This window comes from Plecotus auritus (assembly GCF_963455305.1).
Source record: "Plecotus auritus genome assembly, chromosome: 4".
NCBI classification, from domain to species: Eukaryota; Metazoa; Chordata; class Mammalia; order Chiroptera; family Vespertilionidae; genus Plecotus; species Plecotus auritus.
In genome coordinates, this window is record NC_137775.1 from 47,129,352 (window position 1) to 47,146,994 (window position 17,643).

General features: G+C 39.9%; 1 protein-coding gene across 1 annotated transcript in view; it reads left to right on the plus strand.

The window, feature by feature from the left end:
- MCHR2 (melanin concentrating hormone receptor 2) overlaps positions 1-17,244 on the plus strand; it is a gene marked incomplete at its 3' end in the record, with an annotated part of 31,928 nt that extends 14,684 nt beyond the window's left edge. The window contains exons 2-6 of the mRNA XM_080664643.1: positions 1,620-1,827; positions 3,753-3,962; positions 6,772-6,966; positions 13,977-14,096; positions 16,929-17,244. Coding sequence (XP_080520769.1) covers positions 1,646-1,827; positions 3,753-3,962; positions 6,772-6,966; positions 13,977-14,096; positions 16,929-17,244 — 1,023 coding nt within the window. The 5' untranslated portion in view covers positions 1,620-1,645. The remainder of the gene's footprint in view (positions 1-1,619; positions 1,828-3,752; positions 3,963-6,771; positions 6,967-13,976; positions 14,097-16,928) is intronic.
- Positions 17,245-17,643: the final 399 nt, after the last annotated feature.

A 17,643-nucleotide genomic window follows, 5' to 3' on the forward strand; every position in this document is an offset into this window, starting at 1 on the left:
GTAAATATCTTTCTCTGTGTGAAATTCTTCAGTGAGTTCAGCCCGTCACTGTTTTGCCTGAGAATGGCTGTTTTGTTAAATTGTTGCATACATTTTGGCATCAAGTTGCAACATATCAGAAACACGATCAAAATTAACATTTATATTAGCTGATTGTTAAAGTTTGAAATAAGTGACTAGAAAAGTAAAAGAGAACAGTAGAAATTTAAAAGTAAGGTAAGTATTAATAAAGAAGAAAAAACAAAGATTTAGATTATTGCTTTGAAACCATATGGTCAGATGTTAGACTGTTTTTAAAAACTATTTTTACTGTTAAAATAACCTGCAGAGTCACATATAAAACCCTCTCTGCAGAGGTGATCATCAGTCTGACTTTTCCAGTTATCACTTCTTTATTATTCTTTATATATTTACCTTTATTATATGTATATCTAATACTATAGTTTAGTTTTTCCCATATTTTTAATTCTATATAAGTTGAATCATACTGTATGAATTTTTGCTTTTTGCTCAACCTTAAGTTATTAGATTCATCCATGTTATTGTATGTAATTACAGTCTGTTTCTTTCTAGTGCTGTGCAATATTTCATTGTGTGAATATATCACAATATTTTTTATCCAGCCCATTATAAATGAGCATTTTGACTATTTTCTGTTTAAAATATATAAAATAAATATGTCTGGGAATATTTCTGGAGCACTCTAGTATATATAAATATTTATGTCTAAGTATATCCCACTTATGGAGAAGTTTCTGGGTCATCAGATAATATTCATCTATTCAACTTTAATAAATAAAACCTTCCTGATTTCCACAGTGGTGCATCAACTTACATTCTCATAAATAGTGGAAGTTTCTGTGGTTCTGTACCTTCACCAACACTTGGAAATCTCAGACTTGAAATTTTTTACCAATTTGATAGGTTTGCATGGATACCCCATTGTGGTTTTAATTTGCCTTTTCCTTATCACCAATGATATTGAATGCTTTATAAAATCAACCAAAGACCTGAATGCATATATGCATAACTCATAGACACAAAAAATAAATAAAATAAAATGTTTATATACCATTAGATTCCTGTTTTATAAATGCCAATTCAAGTGTCTTGATATTTTTCTGTTGACTTATCTCTATTTTTCTTATTGGTTTGTATACATATTTTATATATTTTGAACAACAGCCTTTTGTTGCTTATATGTCTTAGAAATATCCTGTGAGTCTTGCTTTTTCACTATCTTAATGATATCTCTTTTTCTTCAGTTTTCATGTTACTTTTTATTCTTTGTGAACATATTTTACCAATAAATCATTTAGTAGAACATTTAATCCAAAACATGAAACATCTACTCACCTCAAACATCAGTTTTGTCCTCTCACATACTTTCTTTTTTAATTCTGGTTAAAATATATATATATATTTTTTTTTAAGTGAATAGTACAATGCTGAATATTGAATAAGCACAGTGTTATACAGCAGATCTCTCTTTTTCATTATATTCACCCTGTAATCTTCTGTTAAATGGGGTCTTGATTCAAAAAAGGCCCCAATAAATATTTTTTAATTAAGTTAAAGAAAATCTATATTGAGGGAACTGCACTTCCTATTCCTCACAGCTTTAACCACTGGAAGTTCATGAACAATGAATTCACTTCACTCTTCCTGTTGGAACACCTCTGCTGAACTTTTGAACAAATCCTGGAATAAAGAGTTTGCTTATCAAGCCCTCAGCATTGTGGATACAGTCATCCTCCCTTCCATGGTTGGGCTTATCTGCTCAATGGGGCTGGTTGGCAACATCCTCATTGTATTCACTATAGTAAGGTAAGGCTTCTTCTCCTTTCCCACATTGTAGGGACTTCCTGTACTCCCTAAGTGAATCCTTTTCTCCTTGGAGGATTTTTCTTAATGAAATCAGGTTTGGAATATGTGCTTAAGATAATTAAAAAAGAGTCTACAGATATTTTTTTATCACATATCAAATAACATCTGAGTTGCAGGTCTCAAAATGAAAAGACCTAGGCCAATGCTTACTGCTGAGTTAGTGAATTTTTAGAGCTATGATTCTCAATCTCAGCTACATATTAGAATCACTTGGGAGCGTTTAAGAATCTTAATATACAATTTCACCCCAGACCAGTTAACTCAGAAACTCTGGAGGTAGAGCCCAGGCAGGGGTTGAAACTGTGAGGCAACCATTTTATTTTCTGGCAATAGGAGTTATCCTAAGAAATTGAGCTGGTTTGGCTGGTAAGAAGACTCTCACTCACTTGGGCAAGAGAAAGACTCTACTTAATCACCCATAGACTTAAGCAGTCATAGATAGTGGGCTGTCCCCCTCAATACTGACCACCCTGAATAGGCCAAATGAGAGACAAAGTGACGCTGGGAAACAAGCAGTGAACCAACGTATGACTTTGCCAAAGAAGATTAAAAACATACAAGAAACATATATGCCAAAAAAAAATAGGCTTAAGTAAGATGGACCCTCCAAAATAAGATGTTCTATATGACTTTTTTAAAGTAAGAGGTGATAGATGCATTAAGAGGGTGACTATAAAGTAGTGAGACCAGATCATCACCAGTCTATTACACTTTAAACTTAGAGCAGGTCAAAGGAAACCAAATAGGAAAGTGTAGGAGGAAAATTGAGCCAATTATAACATTTCCCCTTTTATTCTTCAGGGAGAGACTAATGAACTCAACCTCTTTACTCAAGTATTCTCCACAGCCATGGTGGGCCCTGGAAAACTATTTCAATAAAGAAAATGACATTTTCCTCCATTGATTCCCCACCTCTATGTCTTGAACACGTCTTTCTTCCATCTACCAACAGGCCACTTGAAGTGAACAGAGACTCTCTAAGAAATGGCCTGTCTCCCAATAAATAAAAAGTTCCCACTCTGTCAAGGTAACTAATTCACACTAAATCATAAATTACTGAGACACCTTACTTTTTAACCCTTCCAATGGTGCCTACATTTTACACAGAGATTACAACAGGGACAGTGTATTAACCTGAAGGAACACTAATAGTTAAATGGTGGAATACAAGCTGATAAGAAGGGAAAATGCTCAGAACAAGGCCTCTTCCTTCCCCCTCTCCCCACCCCCAGCTTAAATCAAACTAGTAGTTCCCTTTCACCCACCCCTCTACTGTTTCCATGAAGTTGCATTCAAGCTGTCCTCTAGGGCAACAGTCATCTTGGCTGGGGCTGGAGCAACAACTTTCAAGGTAGCCCACTCACGCACCTGGCTAGTTGGTGCTGGTTCTTGGCTGGAGGCCTCAATTCCTCTCCAGGTGGACCTCTCCACAGAGTTACTTGAGTATTCTCACAAGATGGCAGCTGGCTTCCCCAGAGAAAATGATCCAAGGGAGAGCAAGGAGAAAACTCCACAAAGTTTTTATGTCCTAATTTTAAAATGTCACACACTGTCATTTCCACCATATACTATTTGTTAAAAATGAGTTACTAAGTGCAACCACACTCAAAAGGAGGGAATTAGGCTCCATGTTTTGAAAGCAATATCTAAGAATGTACAGACACATTTTTAAACCACCAAAGTTAAGTCTCAGGCATATAGTTCAAACTGTTTAAATATACCAGGCATTTATATGGACACTTGTATACGTTTCCCTTTAACTTTTAAAATCCATTTTGGCAATTGAAAATTTGTAACAGGTGACATACATTGAAGAAGGTGCATACTTTCTATGTCAGTCTTCAGTTTCTGCCCATTTCTTTCAGGTCGAGGAAAAAAACTATTCCTGACATTTACATTTGCAACCTGGCTGTGGCTGATCTGGTCCACATCATCGGAATGCCCTTTCTTATTCACCAGTGGGCCCGGGGAGGAGAGTGGGTATTTGGGGGGCCTCTCTGCACCATCATTACATCCCTGGATACCTGCAACCAGTTTGCCTGTAGTGCCATCATGACTGTAATGAGTGTGGACAGGTAAGTGAAGAGACTCTGAAATAGCTAACATAATTCAGAGGTGCCTGTGCTTCGTACTTTAAGCAACATCAGAGCTGGTTTGTAATAGCAAGGCTCCTCTTCCTTTGCCTGTCTTACTGTAGAACTGGTTACGTAAAAATATCTGTTCCCATTTTCACAGAAGTCTATTTTTAATGGAAAGCTTAAAACACTAAAATCTTTTTTCCAATCAATCTTTTTGACCTCAGTTTTATTTACAACTCACTACAATATAAAAGGATTTCAAAATCATGGAAAGTTGGAAACTAGAATGAATGCCCCCATGATTCTCGTAATAAGGAAGCTGAGGCCCCAAAAAGTGAGGGTATTTGCTAAGGGTACAGAGGGAGTTCATGACAGAGCTGAGAACTGAAGTGGGTCTCCTCACTCCCTGTCAGGGCTATTTCCCATATGTTCAAAGTCTCACACACTCTTTCAATTACCTAGCACCTAATGGAATCAGTGGAGTAGGTATGGACTCCTACACAGATATAAAGAAATATCCCAGTACCAGGAAGACCACCTTTTACACTCATTATTATGCCTGGTTAATGCAAATGCTACCATTTTACATCATTAGCAATGTATTCTACTGTGAGCTGGAGTGTGCCACAGCCATATCACCAACCATGTAAGCTAATGTTATTTGAGAATATGAGAGTGATGGTGAGTACTTACGGGGCCAGTGAGTGCTGGAGCCCAGTTCAGACCCAGGCTGTCTCTAAAGTTGGCAGGTGGCTTATAATTATCTCACCATCTGGCCTCTTTCAGAAATATGCAAGCCAGGATGAGCCCTGCATCATCCAGATGCCAAGTCTTCCACATCAGGTCTTCCCCAAACAGAAGCAAGTCCTAAAAGACAACATAACACACACAACAGGAATTGTCTCAGAGAGCAACCCACCTAAAATCTCAGTCCACATTCTTCCCACCTGACCCAGTTCCAGCACACTAGAACCCCCTTGCTCTGATCTCCCTTGCTTCAAATAAATCACATAGTCTAATTTACTGTGTGTGTGTGTGTGTGTGTGTGTGTTCTTTATTGTCTAGCTTCCCCCTACCCCTCAAATATAAATTCCACAAAGGCAGGTTTGATCATTGATATATCCCAGGTGTCTGTGTAACAGGGCCTGGCAAGAGGGTGCTCAAAAAACACTGATGAATGAAGGACCATCAGTCTTGAGGGCTGTGTTAAATTTCCTGGGTTGATCCAGGACTTCTTCCTAAGCTCTGACCCTTTTACTTGTCCAAGTGGGCCCTTGAGGTGGGAAGTTATAAGTAGTTCTTCTGATGGATAAGTAAACCATTGGCAAGGCTGGATTATTATTCAGACATGAATAATAATAGTAATGTTTGATGCATTTTTTATATCTTGCTGCTTTTCTGCAAAAGAATCCTCCAAATATAGAGTGTATTTCTCAAGTCATAATTAACATCACATTTTTAATCAATGTACTGTGTAGGTCAGGATAATTCACCTGATGCCAGCCAATGGTGACAGTGCCTTGAGTAAAGCCTGGCCAGCTTGACAAGGTCTTAACCACTAGAAAGAGGGCCCTGCACAGGGCAGGCCACTGCAGAAAAGCAACCTAAAGTATAGGCCTTCCCAATCACATCATTCTTGGAGATAATAAAACCTGCTTTATACACTGTACACTGAATAAAGGAGAGTATTGGCTTTGCTTTAACTGTACCTCTTCTGTGAACCTCTTACTCTACAACCTCTACACCCAGCAAAACTCTGCTTTTCTAAATACCTTTCATTCCAGGTCTGAACACTGTTTTTCATCCTTTAGCTTTTATATATATATATATATATTATTGATTTTTTTACAGAGAGGAAGGGAGAGGGATAGAGAGCCAGAAACATCGATGAGAGAGAAACATCGATCAGCTGCCTCCTGCACACCTCCCACTGGGGATGTGCCCGCAACCAAGGTACATGCCCTTGACCAGAATCGAACCCAGGACCCTTCAGTCCGCAGGCCGACGCTCCATCCACTGAGCCAAACCGGTTTCGGCTCATCCTTTAGCTTTTAGTTGCCTCTTAAAAATTCTTCTTGGATTTGCTATAAATCCGTTTGATATATCAGGATTTCAAGTTTGATTAATGATTACCCTTTTTTTCTGGATCAAAAATGGAAAAAAGAAAAGAAAAGAAGGAAGAAAAAGACTTCGCTATAAAATGAGCCCTTTTCCCCCTCCAGCCTGCAGCCTAAGACAATTTGCAATTATCTACACTAGTCATGTTTGTTTATCCTCGCTGTGATTTGTCTGAACTGAACCCCCAAGTGCCTGGGGACTCTACAGAAAAGCTATCTGAGCTAAATGCCTGTCCCATGGCCTGAACCTCTCCCTGCTGGGGGACCCTCCCTCCAGCTAGCGCACTTCCCTCTTCCTGCCTCTACACCAGTAAATCCTACGGGGCAGAGGGCCCCTGCCTCCCAGAGGAAATCCCTGTTCAGAGACCAAGTTTTATAGAGCCTCATCTACGAGGAAAGCACCTTTGTAAAGAGAGAGTTTGCAGGGCAGATTTTACCCTCCTTGGTGTGTTTGTGGAAGTGGCAACTATTTCTGAGAGTGGTCTATTCAGACTTGCAGGGTCAAGAGTTGTTTTCTCTATAGGTACCAGCCAGCTCTTAAAAAATATTATAACTTCCTTTTACCCTGATAGCGGTATGCTTCAGGGAGAATAATAATACTAATAATTTACTCTTGTCATGAACCATTCATTGTTGGAGCTCAGTGCTTTTATTGATTATTCCCAAACCCTTTTTAACTGGCTTTGCAGGTACTTGGCTCTCGTCCAACCCTTTCGACTTACAAGTTGGAGAACGAGGTACAAGACCATCCGCATCAATTTGGGCCTCTGGGCAGCTTCCTTTATCCTGGCGTTGCCTGTCTGGGTCTACTCAAAGGTCATCACGTTTGAAGACGGCGTGGAGAGTTGTGCTTTTGATTTAGCATCCCCTGACGATGTGCTCCGGTAGGTTGTTACAACGTAAGAAAAATGGAGTTGAATTAAGTTATGAAGTGCTTCAGCCTCGTTGTCTGCATGCCTGTCCTTGGGGATCCTCTCCCAGACACTTAGGTACCTGCCTTCCATAATCAAGTTGATCGTCTGACATCTAGGAGAGAGTAACCTTTAAAAAAAGATTTTGAGTTTAATCATGTAACTTCAGTGGGCACAAATATATCTAAATATGGATTTTAAAGATCCCTGGCAGCCAGACCCAGCAGAAACACAGCAATCAAGGGAGGGGCAGAATTTCAAAAAGGGTCTCAGAGTTCCTGAGATGCATACCTTATTAATATGCAGTTGGAGTTTGGTTGAATGTGTCCCCGCAAAAGATATATTGCCCTCAGCATCTATGAATGTGACCTTATTTAGAAATAGGGTCCTTGCAGGTATGTCAAGTGAAGATGAGGTCATACTGGGTTAAGGTGGGCCCCCTAGCCCAGTGTTCAGCAAACTCATTAGTCACAGAGCCAAATATCAACAGTACAACGATTGAAATTTCTTTTGAGAGCCAAATTTTTTAAACTTAAACTTCTTCTAACACCACTTCTTCAAAATAGACTCCGTGGTATTTTGTGGAAGAGCCACACTCAAGGGGCCAAAGAGCCGCATGTGGCTTGCGAGCCGCAGTTTGCCGAACACGGCCCTAGCCAATGATTGGTGTCCTGATAAGGACAGGAAGATTTGAAGATGCATAGAGATAACATATGTGAACACAGAGACAGAGATTGGGGGAATGTGTCTACAAGACAAGGAACCCCAAGGATTGCCAGAACCCACCAGAGGCCAGGAGAGAGGCAGGGAGCAGATTTTCCCTCAGAGCTTCCAAAAGGAACCAGCCCTGCTGACACCTTGATCTTAGACTCTTGGCCTCCAGTTCTGTAAGACAATACATTTCTATCTTTTTAAGCTACCCAGTTTATGATAATTTGTTACAACAGCTGTACATAACTAATGCAGACACCAACAAAGGCATTTCTTACATTTTAATTTGAAAAGAAAAAGTCAAAAAAATTTCTATTTGAAATTTTCAACATAGCATTGAAGTCTATGACTAAACATTTTTTGATCACCTACTAAGCACAAGGAACTGTGCTAAGTACATTTTACATACATCCATACACTATCTCAAGTCAATATGGTGGGTTCCTTTGCTCATCCACCACTTTTTTTTTTTTTTTTTTTTTTTGCAGGTGAGGAATTTTATTTTGTAAAACATTACAAGCCAGTTTTGCATGTTGATGTAAATGGAGATTGAGCTGGAACAACCCCTGGTGTCCAAATAGTTGTTCTAGCTATTGGCCACCATCACATATAATTCACTTTAAGTACTTTGTGAGTTTGGGTAACTGTCTTCTTCCCTTGCTTCTTATCTGAAAATGTAAATATTCCCCAGAGGATTATCCTATTTTACTATTGACAGATACCTCTGGAGTCCAACACATATGCAATTTTTAAATTGGCTTTACTATTCACAGAAGCAAATAGAACTCCCCTGGTTCTCAGAGAAATTCTAAACTTTATTCTTTTTTTCTTTATTGATTAAGGTATTACATGTGTGTCCTTATCCCCCCACTCATGCCCTCACCCCCTGGTGTCTGTGTCCATTGGTTAGTCTTATATGCATGCATACAAGTCCTTTGGTTGATCTCTCCCCCTTACCCCCATCTTCCCCTACCTTCCCTCTGAGATTTGACAGTCTGATCAATGCTTCTCTATCTCTGGATCTGTTTTTGTTCATTAATTTATGTTGTTCATTATATTCCACAAGTGAGTGAGATCATGTGATATTTATCTTTCTCTGACTGGCTTATTTCGCTTAGCATAATGCTCTCCAGTTTCATCCAACACCCTTTCTGGATTTTAAAAAAAACAAACCCTCAGCAAAATGGGAATAGAGAAATCATACCTCAACATAATAAAAGCCTTATATGACAAACCTACAGCAAACATCATACTCAATGGGCAAAAGCTAAAACCATTTCACCTAAGAACAGGATCAAGACAGGGATGGCCACTTTCACCACTCCTGTTCGACATAGCACTGAAAGTGCTAACCATAACAATTAGAAAAGAAAAAGAAATAAAAGGTATCCAAATTGGAAAAGAAGAAGTAAAATTATCATTATTCACATATGACATGATACTGTACATAGAAAACACTGAAGACTCCATCAAAAGATTATTAGACTTAATAAATGAATTTGGCAATGTAGCAGGATACAAAATTAATGCCAAGTAATCTATGGCATTTTTATACACCAATAGTGAACTTACAGAAAGAGAGATTAAAAAAACAATCCCATTTACCATTGCATCAAAAAAATTAACATACCTAGGAATAAACTTAACTAAGGACATAAAAGACCTGTACTCAGAAAACTATAGGACATTGAAATAAGAGATAGAGGAAGACATAAACAGATGGAAGAACATACCATGTTCATGGATTGGTACAATCAACATCATTAAAATGTCCATACTTCCCAAAGCAATCTATAGATTCAATGCACTCCCCATTAAATTACCAATGGCATATTTCACAGACCTAGAATGAACTCTCCAAAAATTCATCTGGAATAAAAAAGGACCCCGAATAGCTGCAGCAATCTCGAGAAAGAAGAACAAAGTAGGAGGGATCTCAATACCAGATGTCAAGCTGTATTACAAAGCCACTGTCTCAAAACTACCTGGTACTGGCACGAGAACAGACATATAGACCAATGGAATAGAATAGAGAACCCAGAAATTGACCCAAACCACTATGCTCAATTAATATTTGACAAAGGTGGCAAGAACATACAATGGAGTCAAGACAGTCTCTTTAGGATAAACCAAGATGGCGGCATAGGTAAACACCTAAACTACTGCCTCGCACAACAATTTCAAAACTACAACTAAAAGACAAAACGGACATCATCCATAACCACAGGAAGGCTAGCTGAGTGGAAATTCTACCACTAGAAGGAAAGAGAAAAGCATACTGAGGCTCAGAGGAGCTGCAGAAGGCAGAGGTACAGAGACACATGCCCTGATAGGGCTGACAACTGAGTACACGGCTGGCTTTCTCAAGCAGGAGGGAGACAAAAGCTCCCGAATGCTCGGAACTCCAGTACCAGGTGAGACTCTGGGGACACAGACTCATTCAAGGAGAAAATGGACTCTCTGGCAGCCGGCAGAACTCGAGGGTGGCTTTCTCTCGGAGGTGCTTGCAGCAATTACTGCAGGACACTGAGACCCAGGGGTCTCTTAGGGCAGGGCTGATGGGAAGCCAATGCTGTCTGCTCCATCCTAAGATTCCACCCCATCCAAGCTGAGCACAGAGGCTTTTGCAAATCTTGTCTCATAAGGGTGTCTCCAGCACAGAAGTTCTCCCAGTGTAGACACAGCTGATCCTCACAGCCAACTGGCCTGGACGCCAATTCCTCCCAGTGATACCACCAACAATAAAGGCTTAACTACAACAAGACTGGGCACACAGCCCACAAAGGGGTGCGCCAAGAGTGTCCACCTCAGGTAACTGGGGAGGCTGAGCCACTGGGTCCTATAGGACACCTAGCACACAAAGCCACTGTATCAACTCAGGGAAGCAGCCAAAATGCGGAGATAAAGAAACAGATCACAAATGAAAGAAATGGAGGAAAGCAAATGACTGGATATAGAGTTCAAAACCATGGTTATAAGGTTTTTCGAGAATTTTCTAGAAAAGGCTGATAAATTTAACAAGATCCTCGAGGATATGAAAAAGGACCAACTAGAAATTAATCATACACTGACTGAAATAAAAAATAATATACAGAGATCCAACAGCAGACAAGAGGATCGCAAGAATCAAGTCAAAGATTTGAAATACAAAGAAGCAAAAAACGCCCAACCGGTAAAGAAAAAAGAATAAAAAAATATGAAGATAGTGTAAGGAGCCTCTGGGACAACTTCAAGCGTACCAACATTAGAATTATGGGGGTGCCAGAAGAAGAGAGAGAACAAGATATTGAAAACCTATTTGAAGAAATAATGACAGAAAACTTCCCCTACCTGGTGAAAGAAATAGACTTACAAGTCCAGGAAGCGCACAGAACCCCAAACAAAAGGAATCCAAAGAGGACCATACCAAGACACGTCATAATTAAAATGCCAAGAGCAAAAGACAAACAGAGAATATTAAAAGCAGCAAGAGAAAAACAGTTAGTTACCTACAAGGGTGCACCCATACGACTATCAGCTGATTTCTCAACAGAAACTATGCAGGCCAGACAGTAGTGGCAAGAAATATTTAAAGTGATGAATAGCAAGAACCTACAACCAAGATTACTCTACCCAGCAAAGCTATCATTCAGAATTGAAGGTCAGTAAAGAGCTTCACAGATAAGAAAAAGCTAAAGGAGTTCATCACCACCAAACCAGTATTATATGAAATGCTGAAAGGTATTCTTTAAGGAGAGGAAGAAGAAGAAAAAGGTAAAGATAAAAATTATGAACAACAAATACATATCTATCAACAAGTGAATCTAAAAATCAAGTGAATAAAAAATCTAATGAACAGAACAAACTGGTGAATATAATAGAATCAGGGGCATAGAAAGGGAGTGGACTGACAATTCTCGGAGGGAAAGGGGTGTGTGGGGTGCGGGAAGAGACTGGACAAAAATCGTACACCTATGGATGAGGACAGTTGGGGGGGCGGTAAGGGCAGAAGGTGGGTTGGGAACCAGGTGGAGGGGATCTATGGGGGGAAAAAAGAAGAACAATTGTAATAATCTGAACAATAAAGATTTATTAAATAAAATTTTAAAAAAGACAGTCTCTTCAATAAATGGTGTGGAGAAAATTGGACAGATACATGCAAAAAAATGAAACTAGACCATCAACGTACACCATACACAAAAATAAACTCAAAATAGATAAAGGACTTAAACATAAGATGGGAAACCATAAAAATATTAGAGGAATCAGGCAGCAAAATCTCAGACATATGCCGAAGCAATATCTTCACTGATACAGCTCCTAGGGCAATGGAAACTAAAGAGAAAATAAACAAATGGGACTACATCAAAATAAAAAGCTTTTGCACAGCAAAGGAGACCATGAATAAAACAACAAGAAAGCCCACTGCATGGGAGAATATATTTGCCAATGTTATCACTGATAAGGGTTTAATCTCCAACATTTACAGGAAACTCATACAACTTAACAAAAGGAAGATAAACAACCCAATCAAAAAATGGGCAACAGACCTAAATAGATACTTTTCGAAAGAAGACAGAAGGAAGACCAAGAGACATATGAAAACATGCTCAAAGTCACTAATCATCCGAGAGATGCAAATCAAAACAGCAAAGCGGTACCATCTCACACCTGTTAGAATGGTTATCATCAAAAATCAACAAATGACAAGTGCTGGCGAGAATGGGAAGAAAAAGGAACCCTCGTGCATGGCTGGTGGGAATGCAGGCTGGTGCAGCCACTGGAGAACAGTATGGAGTTTCCTCAAAAAACTGAAAATGGAACTGCCATTTGACCCAGTGATCCCACTTCTAGGACTATATCCCAAGAAACTAGAAACACGAATCAGAAAGGATATATGCACCCCTATGTTCATAGCAGCACAATTTACCATAGCTAAGATTTGGAAACAGCCTAAGTGCCCATCAGCAAATGAGTGGATTAAAAAAATGTGGTACATTACACAATGGAATACTATGCTGCGGGAAAAAAGAAGGAATTCTTACCATTTCCCATCCACTACTTTTAAACAGATGGGTTGCTTGGGCCTAGACATAGTCCAAGAGGACTGAAGGTATGGGTCTGCAAGGCCACAAATCCAGTAACAGCAAGCTCCCAAGGAGTGTAACACCGATAGGATTGATTATTTATTTGTTATTTCTCCCACCAGCATTGGCTGCATGCACAGACAGAAACTACTGGCCAATCTAAAGGTGAAATGATACTTAATCACAGACACTGACAGGTTAATATGGACCTCAACCTCTCTGAAAGAAGAGCACAACCTGAGGCTCACTATCTGACTATAGGACTTTGGTCTGTGTCAAAGAAATACAAAAGATTAGTTATTTTGCACTGACAGCTGCTTCCTCTATTTTTGGTTGGTTATCATAAAGAATATTCTGAGTTTTTGGCCTCTGTTGTTCCTCCTGAAATTAAATTCTTACAGTAAAATGGAATTTCTATGCTACTCAGAGTCCTTCTGGTCCCAGGTTCCTTCTCCCCTCTCCCCTCTCCCCTCTCCCCTCTCCCCTCTCCCCTCTCCCCTCTCTTGGCTTTTCTCTGCCTCTGTCCACACCCACCCCGCCTGAGCTGCCTTCCTTCTCCAACACCTGGCATTTGTGCAAAACTGGAATTGGCTTGCCTGAGACTTCCCCCTGGGAAAGCACTGAGGAAAAGACTGGCAATTTTACAAACAGGCCCTTTGAGGCCATCTCAATCTTTGGCTACAAGGATGGGCTGTACAGCTCAACTGTCCATCTGGGTTCAAATCCCCCCTCTGCCACTTACTAGCTGGCTAACCCTGAGCAAACCACTTAACCCCTCTGTGCCTTAGTTTCTTATTCTGTAAAATGTGGATAATAATGCCATTGTACTAATGGGATTGTACAGATTCAGTGGGTTAAAATATCTAAAGCACTCAGATCATGGCCTAATATATAGTAAATGCTATCTGCTATTGCCTGATGTTGCTAATCACACTAAATATTATAATAATAATAATAATAACAACAACAATAATAATAAGTATTCTTACCCATTTCATACTCAGTAGGGCTGGCCTTGGCTGCTGAAAAGATAAGCATTAGTGTCAGTGAACAATGAGGAAAGCACCCAAAGATGCTTAATTCTTTCCCCCAAGGACTTTTTTCCTGGGCCCTGAAAAATCAGAGAATCATGCCTCATAAACTGTAAAGCCAGTGCCTAGTATTGTGAATGTAACAGGCATGTCTTCTCTCTCTCTCATTTTATAGGTACACACTTTATTTGACGATAACAACTTTTTTTTGCCCTTTGCCCTTGATTTTGGTGTGCTATATTTTAATTTTATGCTATACTTGGGAGATGTACCAACAGAATAAGGATGCTGGATGGTAAGTGTTTGCCTTATTTCTCTTGATTTATTAAAAGAACAATGCATAGAAAATAACACATGGGTTCTCTAAGGCTGTTGAATACTACCCCTTTCACTGTGTCTTCTATTTCTGCCTTTATTCTTCTTTTGTTTCTGTTTTGTTTTCATTGCTAAAAATATCAACATTATGAATAAGTACAATGATAAATTTTGCTAAACTCTTGCCATTAAGTACTTGGAATCTGAGTCCTTGTTCTAATGTACTCCAAGGAGCTGTTTTAATTATTTTTTCTTTCTGTCTTTCATTGTTTCTAATAAAAGGTTAAGACTAAAATAGTCCTCCTTCAGAAATATACAAGAGCATATTTAATTTAGTTTTGTTCCTAAAAGTGGGTAATCAAAGTGATATGATATAAACTTTCTGCATGTTCCTCTCAATATTATTTTCCCCCAACAACGGCTTTTCAAATATTTAAAGTTTTGAATTTGAGATCCTGTAAGACTACTTTATTTTTTATCATAGGTATTAATAATATGTTAATAAAATATCTTGTATGTAAAAAAAAAGAACAATGCAGAGATCCTAAGATGTCTACAACAGAAATTTAAACAGTAATCACTTGACACATACTGTACTTAGATATATAGGCGTTAATGTCTATATGAGGCATTTTCTGAAAATAAGACATGTTCTGGATCATATATTTGAAGGCCTCAGTGATAAATGTTGAAATTACTGAGGTAATATTTTCATTAAATAATGTGAGCTGAACTCAAGATTCTATTTAAAGAATAATTCTATATTTGTCATCAACAGTGTTATTTAAATGTTTTACTTGTACATTTTGCAGACTTGTGTACATATGTAAGTATCCTAGATGATGTGTATAACTTCAAATTTTTGTTTTAAGTTTTTAATTTATAGAAATATCTCATTAGTATTTGAATACTTATGACAATATTAATTAGAACTAAAGAAAAACAAAGACTTACATAAAGACAATAAAGTAGAAGACCTTTAAAGATACTTGTCTCTAAAACCACATGAATAAGTATAAATTATTCTCTACTTGAAACCGTACATTACAATTTGTTTAAATGCATAAGTCAGTGTTTTATAAAACATGTTGGGTTAAAAATTATTAAAATTTGTTCTTAGACTACATTGTTGTATTTGTTTTGAAAAGACGAGATTCCTGGGTTTCACACACATACCACATATGACACTATAAAGGTTTTTTAAAAAGAATAGATGAAAAATTTATTCACCATTGGTCAAAATTTGTGGCAAACCTTGGTATCAAAGGTTTAAATGGTCTATTGGCCCATGACATTTTTTCCCACTTAGAATTTCTTGAAATTCTTTGGAAATTTTACATTCTTCAAGCGTCGTCTATTTAGAATGGGAAAGGGAAGCAGCCACAGTTATAGGGGGAAAATAGCTCCTAAATGTATCACAGGGAGTTGAGGTGGTGGGAAAGTTAAAATGGAATATTAAGACACTGACAGCTATTCTTTCTCATTTTATTCAATCATCCTATCTAATAAAAGAGAAACATACAAATTGACCATACCTCTGCTACGCCTACCAGCCAATCAGAGCGAGTATGCAATTAACCCAACAAAGATGGTGGTGGCCACGGAGCTGGAGTAAGTCCGCTCAAGGCTACAAAGTTTCAATTATAGAAGATAAATAAATCCCAAATACTTGCTTCCAGCCAGCCCTGGCCTCCACTCAAGGGGGCGCTGAAAACAAAAAAGAAAAAAAAAAAAAGGAGGGGCTGGGAGCTTGGGTCGCGGGGGGGCATGGCCAGCCTGAAAACAGCCCTCAGCCCCTCACTCAGGCTGGCCATGCCCCCCAGCGGGGACCCTCACCCTGTGGGGGCATGGCCGGCCTGCAAACCACCACAGGCCCCTTGTCCAGGCCACCCCACGCCCCAAGGAAACCCCCACCCTGATCCAGGACAACCTTCAGGGCAAACCAGCCGGCCCCCACCTGTGCACCAGGCCTCTATCTATACTAATAAAAGGGTAATATGCTAATTAGACTGGAAGACCTTCCAGACGTTCTTCTGAACAAAGCCATGGTGGCGGGGCTGAGGTAGAGGTGGTTAGAGGCCAAGAGGGAAGGGCAGTTGTGGGTGATCAGGCTGGTGGGGGTTGGGGCCGTTAGGGGTAAGCAGACCAGCAGGGGGGCCAGTTGGAGGTGATCAGGACAGCAGAGGGGGGGGGGGCCAGTTGGGGGTGAGCAGGCTGGCATGGGGGGCAGTTGGGGGTGATCAGGCTGGCAGGGGGGGCATTTGGGGGCAAGCAGGCCGGTGGCGGGGGACAGCTGGGGGTGAGCAGGCCGGCAGGCAGAGTGGTTAGGAGCAATCAGGAAGGCAGGCAAGCAGGTGAGCGGTTAGGAGCCAGCAGTCCCGGATTGTGAGAGGGATGTCCGACTGCCAGTTTAGGCCCAATCCCTGTAAACTGGCAGTAGGACATCCTTCAAGGGGTCCCAAATTGGAGAGGGTGCAGGCCAGGCTGAGGAACACCCTCCCCCCACCCCGCCCCGTGCACGAATTCCGTGCACCGGGCCACTAGTATATTTTTATCAGTATAGACTCGTGTATTTGATACTTTGGGCTTTAATGCAATAGTATGTTATTTATTTTTTTTCTTAAAATCTTCCAGCTTTGGGAAAATTTTAACAGGAATGAAAAAATCTTTTTACAATGCTCTGAATAAGTAAGAATAAAAATGAGCTTCATATTGCACTGCATCCATTTTCAACTGTCCAAAACGTCCTAGGACCCCATTGCCCTGCAGTTTCTAAGGTTTTTTATGTTCTATCCTAATGTTGCCTTTGCAGTTACAATCCCTGTGTCCCGAGGCAGAGGGTCATGAAGCTGACAAAGATGGTACTGGTGCTGGTAGCAGTCTTCGTCCTAAGTGCTGCCCCCTATCACATCATCCAGCTGGTGAACTTACAGATGGAGCAGCCCACGCTGGCTTTCTATGTGATCTATTACCTCTCCATCTGCCTCAGCTATGCCAGCAGCAGCATTAACCCTTTTCTCTACATCCTGCTGAGTGGAAATTTCCAGAAACGCCTGCCTGGACTGGGAAGGAGAATGATTGAGAGGGAAAGCCACAACATGGAAAACACCTTGAAATCAAGCTTTTAGGAGAATACCTAGATCATCAATCACCTCGACAGGCATGTCTAAGTTACTGGTATTATTAGAAAGGCAAACAGTGACTCTTAGTAGCATGGAACAGAAGGGTAACCATTCAATGCAACGAGTGCAATATGCTACCTTTAGTAAGATATGAAATATGTATCTGCACTTGAGAGTAGGGAATGGAACAGTCTAAGATACCCAACTCCATGGTTATTTCAGCATGTTATAAACTATTCACTGATAAAAGTGGCGGTCCATGACCATCGATTAAAAACCCACCAAGGAATCTGAGCTTGCCATCCACACTTTGGTCTCACTGTAACAGTGCCCTTGAGGTTCCTTGGGGCGGGGGGGATCACCTTATAATGAAGACTTAAATTTGGCCATTTTTTATCTACAAAA